This window comes from Ochotona curzoniae, unplaced genomic scaffold (genome assembly GCF_017591425.1).
Source record: "Ochotona curzoniae isolate NIBS_2020 unplaced genomic scaffold, NIBS_Ocur_1.0 contig_908, whole genome shotgun sequence".
Classification (NCBI taxonomy): domain Eukaryota; kingdom Metazoa; phylum Chordata; class Mammalia; order Lagomorpha; family Ochotonidae; genus Ochotona; species Ochotona curzoniae.
The window spans coordinates 31453252-31470595 of record NW_024466607.1 but is presented as its reverse complement, the minus strand read 5'-3'; the positions used below and the strand labels follow the sequence as shown (position 1 = coordinate 31470595).

At 38.5% G+C, this 17344-nt stretch overlaps 1 protein-coding gene across 10 annotated transcripts in view; it reads right to left on the bottom strand.

The window, feature by feature from the left end:
• The window catches only part of MITF (melanocyte inducing transcription factor), a 221100-nt gene that overhangs the window by 4815 nt on the left and 198941 nt on the right, over positions 1 to 17344 (bottom strand). For 6 of the 10 annotated variants that reach the window (XM_040994803.1, XM_040994804.1, XM_040994807.1 and 3 more), the window contains 4 exons: positions 13539 to 13656; positions 11873 to 11929; positions 8404 to 8479; positions 4491 to 4638 (listed from right to left, as the gene is read on the bottom strand). In XM_040994803.1, the coding sequence (XP_040850737.1) occupies positions 4491 to 4638; positions 8404 to 8479; positions 11873 to 11929; positions 13539 to 13656 (399 nt within the window). Of the gene's footprint in view, positions 1 to 4490; positions 4639 to 8403; positions 8480 to 11872; positions 11948 to 13538; positions 13657 to 17344 lie in introns of all 10 variants that reach the window. The other 4 variants (XM_040994801.1, XM_040994802.1, XM_040994805.1 and 1 more) reach the window with 1 other exon arrangement.

Here is a 17344-nt window from a genome sequence, read left to right as displayed (position 1 = left end):
TAAATAGAAATATTAGTTATAGTGGGGCCACCACAATGGCTCAACTGGCTAATCTTCCATCTACATTGCCAGCATTCCATATTGAGTTCAAGCTGCTACACTTTCCATTCAGCTCTCTACTTGTAGCCTGGGAAAGCAGTGAAGGATGGGTCAAAGCCTTGGGACCCTGCACAACATGCAGGGGACCCCACACCCATGTTGAATACCTGGAAGAGGCTCCTGGCTCCTGGCTTCAGAATGGCTCAGCTCAGACCACTGCAGCCATTCAGGACATGAACCAGAGGATGGAGGATCTTTCTCTCATCTAATTTTCTCTCTTTAAAATCTGCTTTTCCAATGCAAATAAATAATTTTTAAAAATAGGAAGTATGCTTATAAAACAATGGAATTTAAAGAAAAAGCTTAGCCTTTAACAAAACTTATCTGAAAGGCAGACAGAGTTAGAGATGGATCGTCCATTTGCCAGTTCACTCCAAATGCACATAACAGCTAACACTGGGCCAGGCTGAAGGCAGGAGCATGTAACTCCAGGCAGGTGTCCCACCTGAGTGGCAGCGACCCAATGCACATGAACCATCATTACCCAGGGTGCACATTAGTAACCAGCTAGAAGCAGACGCAGTGCCAGGACATGAACCCAGGTATCCTGTTGTGGAACATGAGCATCCCCCAAATTGTCTCAGTTACTGTACCAAGTTCTCCCAGCCCCCACTAAGAAATGACTTTAAAAAATTAGACTGAAATAAAATCCCATTTTTCTTTCCATTTACATGTTGTTGTTTTTTTTTCTCCACATGGCTACTAAATTTTTAGGACCTGATACCTAATAAATTTTTTGGACCTGACGAGAATAGGTGAAAAGATACTATGACATGAATGGTGTCATGTACTAAAAATACCTGGGTAGTGATGGCAAAAGGTGAGGTTTCATTTAAATAACTGATATTTTAGAAACATCATTTAACTCAACTTACCATGGCAGAAACAAATGACTTAAAATTTTTTTTTTCAGCAAATTCTCATTCACACAGTGAATAATTTTTTCTTATATATTCTTCAAGCATTTTCTTACTGTGGGCTGAAATGTGACTGTTTCACTTCAAATTCTTGTGTTGAAGTTCTAACCTTTAGTACTATGGGATGTGACTGTATCTAGAGAAAGGATCTTTATAAAGGTAACCAGGTTAAGGTGCGGGTTTATAAGGGTGGGTCCTAATCCCACAGGACCAGTGTTTTTAAAATAAGAGGATATTGGGGCCCAGACACACACAGAGGGAAGGTCTTGTGATAATCCAGGAAGAAATCAACGAGGACAAGCCTAGGAGGGAGGCCAAAATTACCTTCTGTTGTTTAACGCACACAGTTATGGGACTGGTCACTGCAATATACTTTTCAAATCTTGGTGACTTCCGTACCACATCAGTTCAAACACTTTGACAGCAAACTGTTATGGTTTGACTGTTGGCCCTCGTAACACTGGAGTTGGCCCTAACACCTTATTTTAAAGATATTGATGGTAGAAACGATAAAATTATGCCAGCTGGAGATGGCGTCTTTGGGGGGTGAGTTAGCCTGGTCATTAGGACACAGCCCCTATGATCAAATCATGGTAGCTTTATAAGAGACCATAGAGACACAGATACTCCTTTCCTTATCACCATAGTGATGCTCTGTTCAGTGTTATGCCAAGAATGATGTCACCAGAGGTTCACTCAATCTGCTGGGTCTGTGACCCTTCAGAACCACAGGCCAAAATAAACCAGTTTTCTTTATAAGTTAGGCTGCTTCCAATATTGTTTTAAATAGTTGTACAAAGCTAACATGTAAGTTCTTTCCTTTTTTTTTTTTCCCTTTCTGAGTATCTCTGGATATCCTTAAAATGAACTACGGTCACCCCAGCTGATCCTGGTAGGCATCCCTCCTCTACGTGCCAATGCCAGCTTTACTGTGATGGGATGATATGTGATAATATAAAAATTTACAGCAATGTTGTCAGAGAAGGAAAGTATTTTCCACATGATATGACCTATTAACCTTTACCCACAGGCCTAGACAATAGTGTGCTCCCAAAAGTTAGACTTAGTCTATGTTAAAAGCTGCTGGATCTACAAGATCTTTCTCTGTAGTAGATACAAGTAAGAGACGGGAGCCTGGGGTGTCCCGCAGTGTTTGTTATGTTCTTTTAGACAACCTACAGAGACACAAGTCTCTCCAGGCATAATTTTAAAGCCCCGGGCTGTTTAAGAAAATGGCAGTTCCATTAAATATTAAGGTTTCATGCTCTTTCTTCTGTAAAAAGTTTTGCATGCATCACTTACAGTGAAAATGAAAGGAAGCCCTTAGGCCTGTGTTGAAAACCCGGACTGCCGTAGATCTATGGCTACACGCAAATCAGAACTGCACCTCCACAGACGTAGTTTGTCTTCGGAAAAAGATTAATTGGGACTAAGGCAAACATCTTACTCAAATCCTTTGTTCCTGAATTAAAATCATGATCACTGAATTAAGATATTTATTAGATTTCTAACTTAGGTGATAAATTCTATCTAGAAAACTCTGGCTTCATTTCGTCACAGAATTTTTCTAACTGAAGATGTTTCTATGATGTGCAGAAGTTTCCAAAGGTGGCCTCAAGAACACTGAATGAAATTCAAGATATCACCATGGAGTTTCCAATGCACATATTTCAGAATATTCAAATTTCACATGAATGTACATGTTTGGAAATATAAAAATCCTAGAATCTCTCTCAAAATATTTGTAATATTTGTATAAGGAAACAACACAGCAGTAGAAGCTGCTTTAATAAATGGGTATACAAAGTGCAAGAGCTTAAATATCTGTGGCTTCTTATTAAAGAAATGAAATATAAGCAAAAAAGCCAAAAGAGGAAGGAAGATTTTTGGATTACACAGAAATTTCAGTTCTCTAGTTAGACTCTAAAAGGCATCCCCCAGAGAAGAGCTGCCCTCTGTCTCCCCATTCCACGTTCTCCAATTATGAAGGAGCATTCGGAAGATCATTGATCATCACTATAAATAAAGCGTTGTGTTCACTAAATACAAAGTCCAGATGAAAACTATCAGGGGGCCCGGCACGGTGGCGCAAGTGGTTAAGGTCCTCGCCTTACACACCCGGGATCCCATATGGGTGCCGGTTCTATCCCAGCAGCCCCACTTCCCTTCCAGCTCCCTGCCTGTGGCCTGGGAAAGAAGCAGAGGACGGCCCAAAGCCTTGGGACCCTGCACCCACGTGGGAGACCCGGAAGAGGCTCCTGGCTTCGGATCGGCATAGCTTCAGCCGTTGCGCTCATTTAGGGAGTGAATCATCGGACAGAAGATCTTCCTCTCTGTCTCTCCTCCTCTCTGTATATCTGCCTTTCCAATAAAAAAATAATAAAAATAAATCTTTAAAAAAAAAAAAAAGAAAAAAGGAAAACTATCAGGGCGGGCCCAGCGGCGAGGCCTAGCAGCTAAAGTCCTCGCCTTGAATGCTCTGGGATCCTTCATAAGGGTGCCGGTTCTAACCCCAGCAGCTCCACTTCCCATCCAGCTCCCTGCTTGTGGCCTGGGAAAGCAGTAGAGGACGGCCCAAAGCCTTGGGACCCTGCACCCATGTGGGAGACCCGGAAGAGGTTCCTGGCTCCTGGCTGCAGATCGGCATAGCATTGGCCCGTTGCGCTCACTTGGGGAGTGAATCATTGTACTGAAGATCTCCTCTCTGTCTCTCCTCTCTGTATATCTGACTTTCCAATAAAAATAAAAATAAAAATAAATCTTAAAAAAGAGAGAAAACTATCAGGGAAACATCATAGTATCTAAAGTATCATATTTCTCATTTCCATTCTCTAAAGTAACTCCATAGATACTTGCATCGGAAACCTGAAAACCCTTCTTGCTCTATAACAAAATTAGGTTCAATCAGGTCCACCTGACCAACAATATTATGTTTTTTTTTTTTTCTTTCAGGATTTAGAGGTGGAATGATAGAGAGCAAGCTCCTTTTCACCTGCAAATGCTCCCTTGCCTAGGGTGTGCAGGGTCTAAAGCCAGGGGCTAGGAGCTTATTCCAGGTCTATGGATGGGAGGGGGTCAATGACTACTCCAAATCACCAACAAAAGCACAAAAAATGTGGATCGTGTGACACTTCACAAACCATGAAATGAGCACTTTATATTTCTAAGAGCTGAAACAAAAAGGCGAATCCAGACTTGTTCAACTTTAGTTGGAAACAAACACAGTAACGGGCAAGTCCAACATGCCACCCTGCACATGTTTTAGAATGATGGTGAGAGTGCTAAGAGTACTGATTTGCAGGGACTGGACAACAGGGATAGCGTGTTACAGACACATTTGTACAAGTTGGCAAATTCACAGATAGGGAATCCAGGAATAATAAGGATCATCTGCCTTGGGTTCATTACATTCTTCCTCCTCCCATCTGGAAGTCAGCAATGTGTGGTAAACGTGACCTAAGACACGCCAGGTACCTGAATTCTGAGCAACAAATGTCGGTTAGCGTGCTCCAGTTTCTTCTGTCTGTTTTCAAGCTCTTTTGCTCGCTGCTGTTCTCGTTGCAATTTTCGGATATAGTCAACAGATGCTTTTAAAATGGTTCCCTTGTTCCAGCGCATGTCTCTGTGATGAAAACGCAGAAAATGGACTTTTATTTTTTTCAGATTTGAAGCGCTATGGAAATATTCAAGGCATTTTAAAAAAGATGCAGTCACAGTTTTTAACGATACAATAACAATTGTACAGCAGTAACAACCATCACTCATTGAGCACTTGCCACATGTTGGCTACTGTTGATCCACTTTGTGTACAATACGCTTAACACAAAACCTGGTGTTGTGTGGACATAGAGGCATGGCAACAAAGAGTCAGATCAACTTGCCCTCGGCCATGGAGCCACTATAAGGTGGAATATCAAGACTTACATTTGGGTCTGCTGATCACAAAGTCAGTGTTCTTAAACAGTAGTTATGGTTATTATCTAATTTCTCCCTGTATCTGAAATAGTTGTTATCTAATCTCTCTGTATCTGCTTTCCTCATCTCAAAGACAGTGAAGCTATGCTTCTATGGGGAAACTCATAAGCATGTTGCCGTTCACAAGGCACTTTATGGGTATGTTATATATAAAGTTTGGAACACAGTTCAAATATTGCAGCAGGTACTACGTTAAGGGCACAACATAAAAGTGACTGCAATAGTATTACTGATTAGCTATATTCAGTAGTATTTATGATGTACCTATTTCTTTTTAGTCCTTTCAATTCATTTAATCTTGGCAAACTCAAAGGGTAGAAACTAGTATCGTGCCCATTTTACTGGCTAGAAACTAGAGCACATAGATTAATTTCCCAAGGTCACAGAGCTAGTGGCAGAGCCAAGAAACCTAGAGAACCTAGCTACACATACCCTGTCATAAACTGCTATACAACTAGACCAGGCAGGCAAATTCTGATGACCTTCCCCCACCTCCAATTTCAGCAGGGGAGAATCAAATGAAGCAGAAGAATACAGGTGTCCCCAAGCTCCCACATCTGGTTAGAGAATATTTGGGAATTCCGACCCAAATTCCTAACCAAGAATGCTTCTCAATTCTTAATCAGTATATCTGTAATGTATTTATATATGAGAAAATGAAGAACGCCATCAAAATGTAGGTGAAAAGGCTTTAGAACACTCAAAAAAAACATAAGTATATTTCCATATTATTCTAATCTGATTTTTAAAAAATACAATCTTCATAAAAATGACAATAGCAATGATGAAAACAAAAAGCATTTACTTATAAAAAATCATCTACCCTGTAATCTATAACTGCTAAGAGAAGATTGGAAGTATCCTATGGGACATGTAAATGACAGGCCAGTAAAACAACTCACCAGGTAACTGAACCTCATATGGGTTAGATGAAGAACAAAACATAAATTCTCCCATGAGGTGTGGGTGGGGTGGGTTATGACAGTTCCCTGAGAATTTTCTGGTGCTAGTCTCTGGGGTCCCTGTACCAAGATGCCAACTCGGGGAACTGTCTTGAGATACCCAGGGTCAGCTAATGTTCAGAGCTGAAATCAAAGTGCAGAAACCAGCAGCCAGAGAGAAATGGAATTATAGTGAATAATGCTTTATCCAGGCTAATAAAGTGAGCAGACAGTCTAGAAACATTCAAGTAGCCAGCCATTCAGTATGTGTGCATGTGCGTGTGTGTATACTTTGAGAGGTATCGAGACAGAAGAGACAAAGGAAGTGGAAGGAGAGGGAGGAAGGAATAAAGAGTGAATGAGGCAGACAGGAAAACACAAAGAGAGAGAAGAGATAGAGTGAGATTAAGAGAGAAACATGGGCTCTCTTGTGGCAGTTCATTCCCCAAAATGCCTCCAATGGCCTAGGTTGTACTGGGCTAAGGCTAAAACTAACAGCCAGGAACTCAATATTACATGGGTGGCAAGAACTCAATCACTTGAGCTATTACTGCTACCTCCCGATCTGCATCAGCAGGAAGCTGGAGATAGACGGTGGAGATAGAGGGCAGAGCTGGTACTGAGCCGATCCTGTGAAATGGGAACACAGGTATCTCAACTAGTATCTTATCTGTCAGGCTAAATGTTTGCCTCAGCCACTGCTTTCAAGAATTATTTTAATCAATTATCCTGGATTTTGCATCCTCATGAGAGCAAATGAATCAGTTTATTTTTGCTTTGAAAGAAAGTGTTTTCAAAGTTTTGTTTGTTTGTTTGTGTTTTGTAATGAGAGGGACACTTTTTATTCTTCATATGCCAAAGTTAATACAGTTGCTGATATATAAAATTCAGAAAAGCAGGTTTACTCTGTGAGAACACATGGTAAAGGGCCAAGACTCTCATCAAAGCGTTTTGCCAGCAGCCCCAAGGTACGTTGGGAAAAATGTACCTGGTGTGGGAAAATCACCTTACTGATGACAGTCTGTTTTATCTTAAAACAATACGTACAATTAAAGATCATTATCAATTCAGATTATAAACATATAAGTATTCTAATACAATGGAAAAAGAAGATATGCAAATAGAGGCTTTCACTGCAGCCCAATATTTCATAATATGCTACTAAAGAGATTCACATGCTATAGTTTAAAAGAATATGCTAAAAAGTGAAAGCTGATAAAGAACAGGAAAATGGGAATTCAATTTCAACTATCATGCAAGACTGGCTATAGGAAATGAAGGTCACAGCCCTTTAGTAGGATAAATTTGTGCTGCAGAACTGAGAATCTGAATGTTCTGAGTTTGAAAATGCCTTTCCTTGAAACCTGGGAAAGCAAAATGTGGAAGATGGAAATTGTGCTTGCACATTCATCAAAATCACCTCACAATAGGTAACGGTTTTATTTTATTTTGTTACAAATTCCCTGACAATAATGTGAATAGCAAATTTAATAATCCTTGCATGAATAATGCTTGATTTCATCTTTACATTTTATTAGGTAGCTAAAAGGTCATATTCAAAGGCTAATTTCATAGAATGCCTTTGGGGGCCATTAAAATATATACATTTCCTAGCCCCTTACTTCAAATGGGCCAATTTCTAATGGATAAAAATTGTGTATTTGTTGTCCCATTTGCTGACATTGCAGATGACTACAAGGAAGGACCTGAGAAAATTATCTTTACAGCTGTTATCTCTGGAAGGGAGGGCGGGTGGAGGGAGACCATAAGCTGTAATCCAAAGCAGCTGACTTATACTCAATAAGATCATTTTAAAATTATTTTTTTCTCCAGAATGGCAAAATACCCAAAGTGTATGCAAGTTTTCATAAAATAATTGACCTTTTTCTCTTGAATATCATTGAACTTAAAGTCACCACAGGCACTTCTCAGTGCCTGCAGGGTGATAAGAGAGTGCTTCCCAAATTTTTGGGGTGGATGGAATTGAAAGATATTTCCATACTGGTGCAAACACTTTTTTAAACCCGAGCATAGCTTTTTAATAATAAACATTCTTCATGCATGTTTTGAAGACTGCTTGTGCTGTACAAATAGAAGAGCAAATAGTCAACAGATCTGGTGTTAACAGCTATCCCTACACTGTGTGAATTGGTAAAAGCATTTTTTTTTTTTTTTGGTAGCTCAGTAGTTGTTTACCAAGGATGCTCAGGTTTCAGAAAGCCATAACCTTAAGTCCAAGCTAATCATCTTGTATTCAGTTTTGCAGAATTCATTGCACTACTGTTGCAATTTTAGTTTGAGAAGTCTAACCAGAAGAAAAATATAAGGAGTATTTAGAAACAGACCAAAGGAAAAGAAGGGCACTTCTACATCTGAATTTTTAGAATTGAAATTTTTTTTTGCAACATAGTAAAACATGTTAAGTTATGAAAAAAAAATTATGATACAGATTAACATGCAATTATACTCACGGATCATTTGACTTGGGAATCAAAGTACCTAGTTCTTTAATGCGGTCATTTATGTTGAATCTTCTTCTTCGTTCAACTTCAGGGAAAAAGATCAGAGGAGAGGGTTATCAGGGACACTGCTGCACACACACTCAGCCTTTCTCATGTTAACGTCAACAGGTCAGGACTATGTAAACCTCAGCCCTGGTTTGTAATGTTCCTTTGTTGTTGTTGTTGATGTTGTTGTTTTGTTTTCTAAACTGATTTGATGTAAATGTTAACACACTTTTAAAATTAATCTCCTCTATCTCAGACCAAACCTTTTCTTCCAGATCAACCCCTTAGCTTTTGAAATCAGAGTTACTATCCTTAATTACAAATGACAAAACTGCTTTGGAAATATTAGGGATGTAACAAGGACATATACCCCAAAGGGGTGGATACTTCACCTAATCCTATTGAGCAGGGGTCAGCAAACCTACAAAGGCTCAGAAAGTAAATACTTCTGGCTCTGTGGGGATGCAGCAAAACTGAGCATACTACACAAGTATTTGTTATAAGCAATGGTAACTATTTATTTTATAATGCAGTATACTAATAAAAAGTACTAGAATTTTACTCAGGATGCTGAAATTTGAATTTCATTAAATGTACTCATTTGGATTTTTTTAATCATGTAAAAATTTGAACAAAAAAAAGTGCTTAGCTCACTAGCCACAAATAACGCTCTGATCAAGTGGGAGAAAGTCTTTGCACACTAGACAACAGATAAGAGGCTGATATCAAGGATATACAAAGAACTCCAGAAACACAATAACAACAAAACAAACAAACTGGTCAAGAAATGGGCAAAGGAAATGAGCAGTCAGGTTTCAAAAACACAAATTCAAATGACTAACAGATATGTGAAAAAATGTTCAAGCTCCCTAGCAATAAGAGAAATACAAAGAAAAACCACACTGAAGTTTTCAGTGAGAATGGCCTATATATAGAAAACTACATACAACATCTGATGGCGAGGATGTAGGGAAAAAAGTACCCTACTCCACTGCTGGTAGGTCTGTGAACTGGTGCAGCCACTCTGGAAATTGGTATGGAGAATACTCAGGGAACTGAAAATTCACCTACCATATCCATATGACCCAACAATCCACTCATGGGAATATATCCAAAAGACTGATGCAAACACATGAGAAAGCAACCTCCACCCCTGTATTCATTGCAGCACAATCAGCAGCTGCAAAAACATGGAAACCTAGACGCCCATTAAAGGAAGACATGTGTGTGTGTGGATGAGCGGGGGATGTCAAAGCCAGCTCTTCACACCATCCAGCATCTGTATGTCTGCTGGAATGCCACTCATGAGGTTTCACTTCTGGATTCTCATGCACATACAAATCCATCTAACCACCTGTATAGACACACACACACATCCCTGTAATGGTGTGTTCCTTTTATACAGCAGGATATTATTCCCATTAATCCACCACTTGGTCTTCTCATTCAGTGAAATAACGCAGAAGACCCTTGTTTCAAGTGAAAACTCCAAAGGTGGGAAACCCATTTTTCTGGCTCAATGTTTTTGAAAAGGGCCTTCTCCCAAATGAGAGCGTCACCAACAAATACGTGAGTGAATATATGAGTGAATTAATCTATTCTTTTGTATGTTTTGTCAAGTATTCTTTAAAAAAATCCTTAAAACCGCAGAAGAAAAAAAAGCCAGCCAAGGGACAGTCCCCACTTGGTTATTTAACACCAGTAGCTGGGTGGGAACTGAGGACTGTCCATAGCCCTCATGTCCTAGTTAATGAAGTTTGCATTTTACTGAACACACCGGACTTGGGCTTGAGAGTTCAGATGCCTTCTCAAAAGTGTAAGTTTTTGACAAAAGCTAACTTCGTTTTTCATACCTCAGTAAAGTATTTGTGAATGCCTGATTATCTTATTACGAAGGTGTTTTCAAAAACAAAACAAAACAACTATCCTAGAGTAAAAAACATGTGAAAGCTGCAGGAGACCTTAGAGATACCATTACTACATATCTTTTGGTTAAAATATGAAGTTTTTCACACCTAATGAAAACTAGGGGAAGCAGCAATTATTACAAGTAAAAACTAACAAACACCTTGTGGGACCCAGTAACCCCAATTCATTAGTACCAGATACAGAAACTAACTCTCCTGAATACAAAGAATCATAAAATGTTCTCTGTGGCATCTTTTATGATAGCAAAGAACTAGAAGTAACACAGCCTGCCAGCAGTGGAGCAATTGCTAAATATCCACCCAGTCATACTGTAGAATACCACACAATTATTTCTTAAAAAGCAGACAGATCTAGATTTCCAAAAGCAAAAACTCTTCAGAACATACTGCTTCATACAAAGAAAAATAGCAAGCAGTAACAAAACATGGACAACATGACAAAGTTTATATTCTAAAAAAAAAACACAAAACAGTGCTATTAATTCTCTGTGTTCCTGTGTTCTATATCTATTATTAAACACATACACACAAAAAGTCCGAATGGAAACAGACAATGCTCATCCTAGGGACTAAAAGAGCACTGGCCTTATTCTATCATTCTTATAAGGAAAGTCTTTATATTTAGCTCATATTCTTTAAAAATCAACTTAGGAAAAAAAGGAGACTCAAGGCCCTGAAATGAGGAACCCACATACAATTTTCTATCTTCAAATTTTATCTCTTTTCCTCCCATTATGTGGTCTCTCTTACTTAGTCATATTAAGCAAAAATGTCAGTTCTCATAGGGAAAAAAAAGCTTCACTACTTAATTAAGAATAAATTAAATGTAAAAATATGTTAAATGTTATAGGACTTTAAAAAAAAATCAAGTGAAAGTCAGAAATTTGGGAGGCTTCCTTATCCATTCTTTCCTTTTAGATGTTTCACTCTTTTTCTTTCCCTATAAATTTCACTGGAGAAAATGATCCCACACACCCCTTTTGTTAATAATAAGTTCCAGTGTGAACAAAACTTGTAATTGGGCAGTTGGGATCAAATCTCCCTTAAAATACACACACACACACATACACACACTATCAATAATACAAATTAAAACACTTCATACATTGAAAGCAAGTATATTCAAAAAATTAAATTTGATTGAAAATAAAACATGGAGTAGAACATGCAAGCACTTGGAAAATTCATTGAAAAGACAAACACTTTTCAATCATGCACAGCTTTTCCATAATACATATTTTTCACAAACATTTAAAGGCCTTCATGAAAATGGATTTCAAATGGATTTTTGTATTAAAATTTATTTGTTAATTCCATTTTCTGTAAACTATTTAAAGTACTCTTATATACCTTGGTTCCTCTCAAATACAATTCTCTTCCATAAAATGTACCTTTAAAATCTATAGAAGCTAATTTTTCTTCCAAAATTTCTAGAAAAGATATGCTATACCGGGTAACAGGAAGTCCAATATCAAGTTTCATGAATGTAAATAAAGCCAACTTACTCAAGTTGTGATTGTCCTTTTTTTGCCTCTCTTTGGCCAACGCTCTTGCTTCAGACTCTGTGGGAAAAATACACGCTGTGCACGTGAATGAAGTCATTAGAAACTGGAACTGTTCAAGGGACACAGCAATTAAACCCACACACTGAGAAAATCTAATTTCCTGAACACACAGGAGCATCTACAAAAATGGTAAAGACTAGCAACACCAATTTAGAGCTCACTATAACATACCCAGGTATCAACAAGAATAAATACCTAGAAACCAATGTCAGTTTGCTGCTGATATTTCCATTATCAGACGTCACACTGCAAAATGCACTGACATGAACATTGAGCAAAAAAGCTCCTGACTGGATTTGTGTGTACTCCGAGAGGTCCACCCGTAGGAACTTGTTTTTTTCTGAACTTGGAGCCAGGTTCTATTGGAACCTGCCAGCCCAAGACCATTTATGACTCTTTGGAGTCACAATGTACCAGTGTGAGCCCACAAAACTAAGGACACTGATAAATATAGAATTATTTGGGGGTGTCTCTATTTGGAAAGTTCTATTTGCATAGCAACTCTCAGAAGGTGTCTATGATATCTCTCAACTTACATGGAAAAAAATAAAGCAACAACAAAAAATTTTATTTGGTCAATCCAGGGATTCAGAAAACCAAATTCTTTTCTGTTAGAATGGTTAATCTAAACTAATTCCCAATTTTTTTCCCTCAAATAGAAGCACGGTGGACAGCTTTTACCTACACACTCTTCAGTTCAATGATTCTTGGAGCTTTTGGTGTTATCTTATGGTACTTTTCCTTTGCAATAAGGTACCTACTTCTTTTTAAGTTTCAGATGGTTTTGAATGATTAATTACCTTGTAAAGTTCAAATCAATGTTTTTTTCTTTTTTAGAAATATCTTTATTCTGCCACAATTTCCTTCATGCTTTAAAGACACCCTTGAATAGACCAGGCATCTTTTTTCTGTATCAAATATGATTCTCAGTTTGTTTACCCAATCCTGTAGAACACAAGGACTAGATAATAAAAGGGGAGGGGAAAGGGCCATAAAATTCAGCGTGGTAGAATGCCAGTTCTAATACAGTTTCTGTGATGTTTTAATGGCCAGATGCCTTCCCTAAAGCACTGTACCATGTGGTAAAATAGGTAATTTCACCCTTCCCTCAAGAACAAACAATACCCATTACTCCATTTTGTCATTTATTTTTTCCCCTTTGTATTTGCATTTCTGTTTGCATTTGACATAGCAAAAGTAACAGCAGGTGTCTAAAAATGTAAAGACCATATTCCTATCCTAACCCAACACTGAGTATCAGTGAGTGATAAAGGAAAACTCAGGTCAGGTTCCTCGAATTCAGAGGTGTCTGAGGGTTTCAAAGTTTTGTCTGCCTCACCCAGTCAATCACCACTAAGTCAGTCACTGGTGTTGTTCATTAACAGTGATCACAGTTTCCAGTATCTCAGGAGAAAAAGCAAGCAGGATGTTCAAGTATAAATCCTGCATCCCGAAACACGGTCCCATGCTTTAACTGCTGCAGAGCCTACAGATGGGTGTCCATGAGTTAAGATATGGTCTTGATAGCTCCATGCTGACAATTTCATCAAAATGATAGCAGAAAACCCATAGTTAGAAGCATATTTGCTGTTTGTAATGTATTTACCTGTGAGCTCCCTTTTAATGTTGGGAAGGTTGGCTGGACAAGAGTTGCTGATGGTGAGGCCAGGGGGTGGAAGGCCTTGGTTGCCATATAGGTCAATCAAGTTTCCAGAGACAGGTAACTAAAGAGATAGAAAAATAATAACAGAAATGAACTGCTGAATGATTCCTAAGCGCTTCAAGCTTTTATTAATGGAAAATAATGTACTATAAGAAAGTCACTTATACAGACAGGAAAACACAAAATATTTGCTTTTTCACCCACTCATTGATACTGATATGAAATAGTTATATGGTGTCATGAGTTAGTTCTTTTTGAGAGAGGAGCAAAGACAAGTGAAAAAGTAGTGATATGGCCAGGCTAGTGGGTTTATTTTGAGCAAGGGCACAAAGAATAATATGGCAAATGCTTTATCTATTGTAACTAGAAGCATGTAGTACAAGTTGAGTAAATATGAGTTCTCATCAAATAGGACCCTTTTTTGAAAGAAAGAATTACAGAGGGAAAAGGAGAGATAGAGATCTACCATCTGCTGGTTCACTCTCCGAATAACTGTAGTTGCCTGACCTGGGCCAAGCTGAAGCTAAGAGCCTGGATTCACCTGCTCCCCTCTGGGTAAAGGTGCCCAAACACTTGTACCATTTTCTGCTGCTTTCCCAGGCACATTAATATGGATATGGGCTGAAGGTGGAGCAGCCAGAGTCTAACCAGCAACCCTTTGGGATGCCAACACGCCAAGGGATGGATTAACCCAGTGCAATGCCAGCCCCTATAAAATGGGATTCTATGTGACATAACATTTTTCAACCAGATACAATTTTTTATCAATCAAATTATTTCCTTTTGTCTCCTCCTCTTTACATCTTATTTCTTTTATAAGAAAAATCAGGGGAGGAGGAATTCTCCCTTTTTTTTTTTTTTTTTTTTTTGAGAAGCAGTAGTTTCCTTCTTGCTAAAGAAAAGCTAATTTCTTTGAAATTGAATTTTTTCACAATGCCACAAGAGGGAGCCAACAGACTTTAATAAAAGAGCAAAAACCTTGCACTTCAAAAGAAAAAAAGAAAGAAAAAAGAAAAAGAATAAATGAAACATTTAACATTCCTAATCTGGTTTAAGATTTTTTTCTCTCCTGTCTAGCTTTTAACTGAATATCTTAGAGTAATGAACACATATTTCCCTGACGGTAACTTCGTTTTGTTGTACATGTATTTCTCTGCAGTTGGTTGGTTGCAACAGCTTTATATGCTCAGTTTTATAGACCCAAGAAATCTCCTCTTCCCATTAAAATTAAAAACATTTTTAAATTATTTTTTCAATTTATTTGAAAGACAGAGACATGCAAAGAAAGAGAAAAAAATTAGGTACAGAGTGATCACTCATTGGTTGTTTTACCCCATTGGCAACAGCAAGGGCTGGGCCAGGCTGAAGCAGGAGCTGGGAAGTACATCTCTGTCTCCCAACAGGTGGCAGGGGCCTAAGAACTTGACTATCTTTGTGCCTCCCAGGATGCAAGTTAACAAGTAGCAGAATAGAGAGCAGAGCTGGGATTCAAATTCAGGCACTCCAACATGTTGCATCCCAAGCAACACCATAACTACCATGTCAAATGTGTGCCTATCAGGCAAGATTTTATGTCATTTCTTTATTGAAAACTCACTCTTTATTTCACATCTGAGAAAAGCAAATTCAGAAAACATTTATCTGTGATTAGAATGTTTAGCCATCAGGAGGTTGCTAGTAAAGATGGTACTCACATTAGTACTTTTCATCCTCTCCAGTAACCATTAGCATTCACATGAAAACTATCCAAGCGACAAAAAAGCTTTCTTCATTGGTACTCTCACGACAGCTTCTAAATAAACACCCTATCAACTAAACATTGGCTAAAGATCGCTGTGGAGTGGTAGATAGAGTCTATACTTAGTTCTAACAGAATCAGCAGAGGCAGGGAGGACAGGTAGATTAGCAAAATCCATGATACACACTATTCCCTACTCTCATGCAAATAAGTGACCATGTGGTGATAACAAATGTCCTTGAGCCACATTTCAAAGTCCTCTGGTTAAGGAACTGATATAAAAAAAGTGGTCAGCCTTGTTCGGTGTGTGTTTGGTTTGATTCTCACCCAACTTAACGGTATCTGTAAGGTATTCTTACTGCCTAATCATGACCCTGCGAAAGGCCAGAAATGGAACTTAAAAAGCTGCTGTGATACCTGGTAACTCCTCTGGATTCCCAAAGCTTTATGCTTTATTCCATCTTTCCAGAGTGTCAGAGTATGAGAAACCTCTGGGTTTTAAAAAACCAAGAATGTGACTTGAAAACCCAAAGCTACAGCCAAAACAAACAAACAACAACAACAAAAAAAAACCTCTTTCCGTAGCTCTAGAAATGTAGATCATATATGGTATGTTTCATATGTAAATTAGATGCAAACATGCAATTATGTCAAGATTTGTTAGGCATAACTAATAGGCAAGTGGTAGTATAGCTTCTAAAAATATCTCTAAATTATCAATGGATCTACATTGAATAGACACCTAATTCTAAGCATTTCTTGTTTGAGAACATGGTTTCTAACCATATTCTACAGGAAGATGATACATATTTGTATGTTTATAAATTTAGAATGAGAGAAGCAAACAATAGGTAATGAGAAGCACCAGGGACAGAGTAGATACAAGACACATATAGAGGCAGAGAGAAATAGAAAAACAGCAAGCAGAGAGGTGGCGGATGGGGAGACAGGAGGCGAATTAAAATATCCATACCTAGACGTCTCAGCACACTCTACTGAGGGCAGGCATCACTACTTAAACGGCAATGTAAGGCCTTTTCTGGCTGCTTCTCTCAAAGATTTTCTCCCTCTGCTGTTTAGGAGTGGGCAGCATAGAGCACACTGGAATATTTTGTTGGAAAACATTTAATTTTGTGGGTGCCTACTTTGGGCCAAAGAACCAGAATGGTGTTGTGTCGTCAGCTTACTGAATTTCCAGAAAGAAAAGCCAATGTCCTTGTCATGGCTGAATGGAAAGCAGGAAGCATTGGTCCCATGTGAACAGCAATACTGGTGTGCAAAATCAACTGGTTAATACCAACCAGTGAGACTGCAAGTTTCTATACAATGCCAATTGAACCTAAAAAGTAAAACTTCGTGGCTCACTAAAATATGGATACTCCAGTTAACAAATTAGTAGTGCAGAAATTTATAACTTGTGCTTAGAAGCCAGCAAACCAGGTTCAGATTCTACTCTGTTCCTGGTCTGATGGACACTCAGCAAGTCCTCTAACTTCTGAAAGGCTTAGCATCCCATTTGAAAAGTAGAGATGTTATCACTGATCTCACAGGGTTTTATAAGACTGAACTAAGATAAAATAAGTGAAACATGGGACTTGCTACAGAAGTGATAAATAACTGATAGTTGCTAAGATTACTAATATTTTAAAGTTCTGGAAATAACTGAACTTCCACTCCAGACCTTGGATAGTGCAGTTAGCTAATTTTCACTTCTATCAGTAAAAGCATCTGTTCCACCAGTAATCATGTTGATCAGGGCCCCAGTGTTAGTACAGTGAAATGCAAATCTGAGAACAGGAAATCAAAAAGGACCTGCAGGACTAAGGTGACCAACTGTTAACCTAGGGATGGCTGTTTTTCCATGGTCAATGTGTGAAGACATTTCTGCACCCACACCTGGAAGAAGCACATGTTTCTGGCTTCCAGTGTGCAGACAGCAATGATGCTGTCAAACAAGCCACTGTGGACAGAGACAGCCCCTACAACAGACTTCCCAGCCCACAGCCAATCA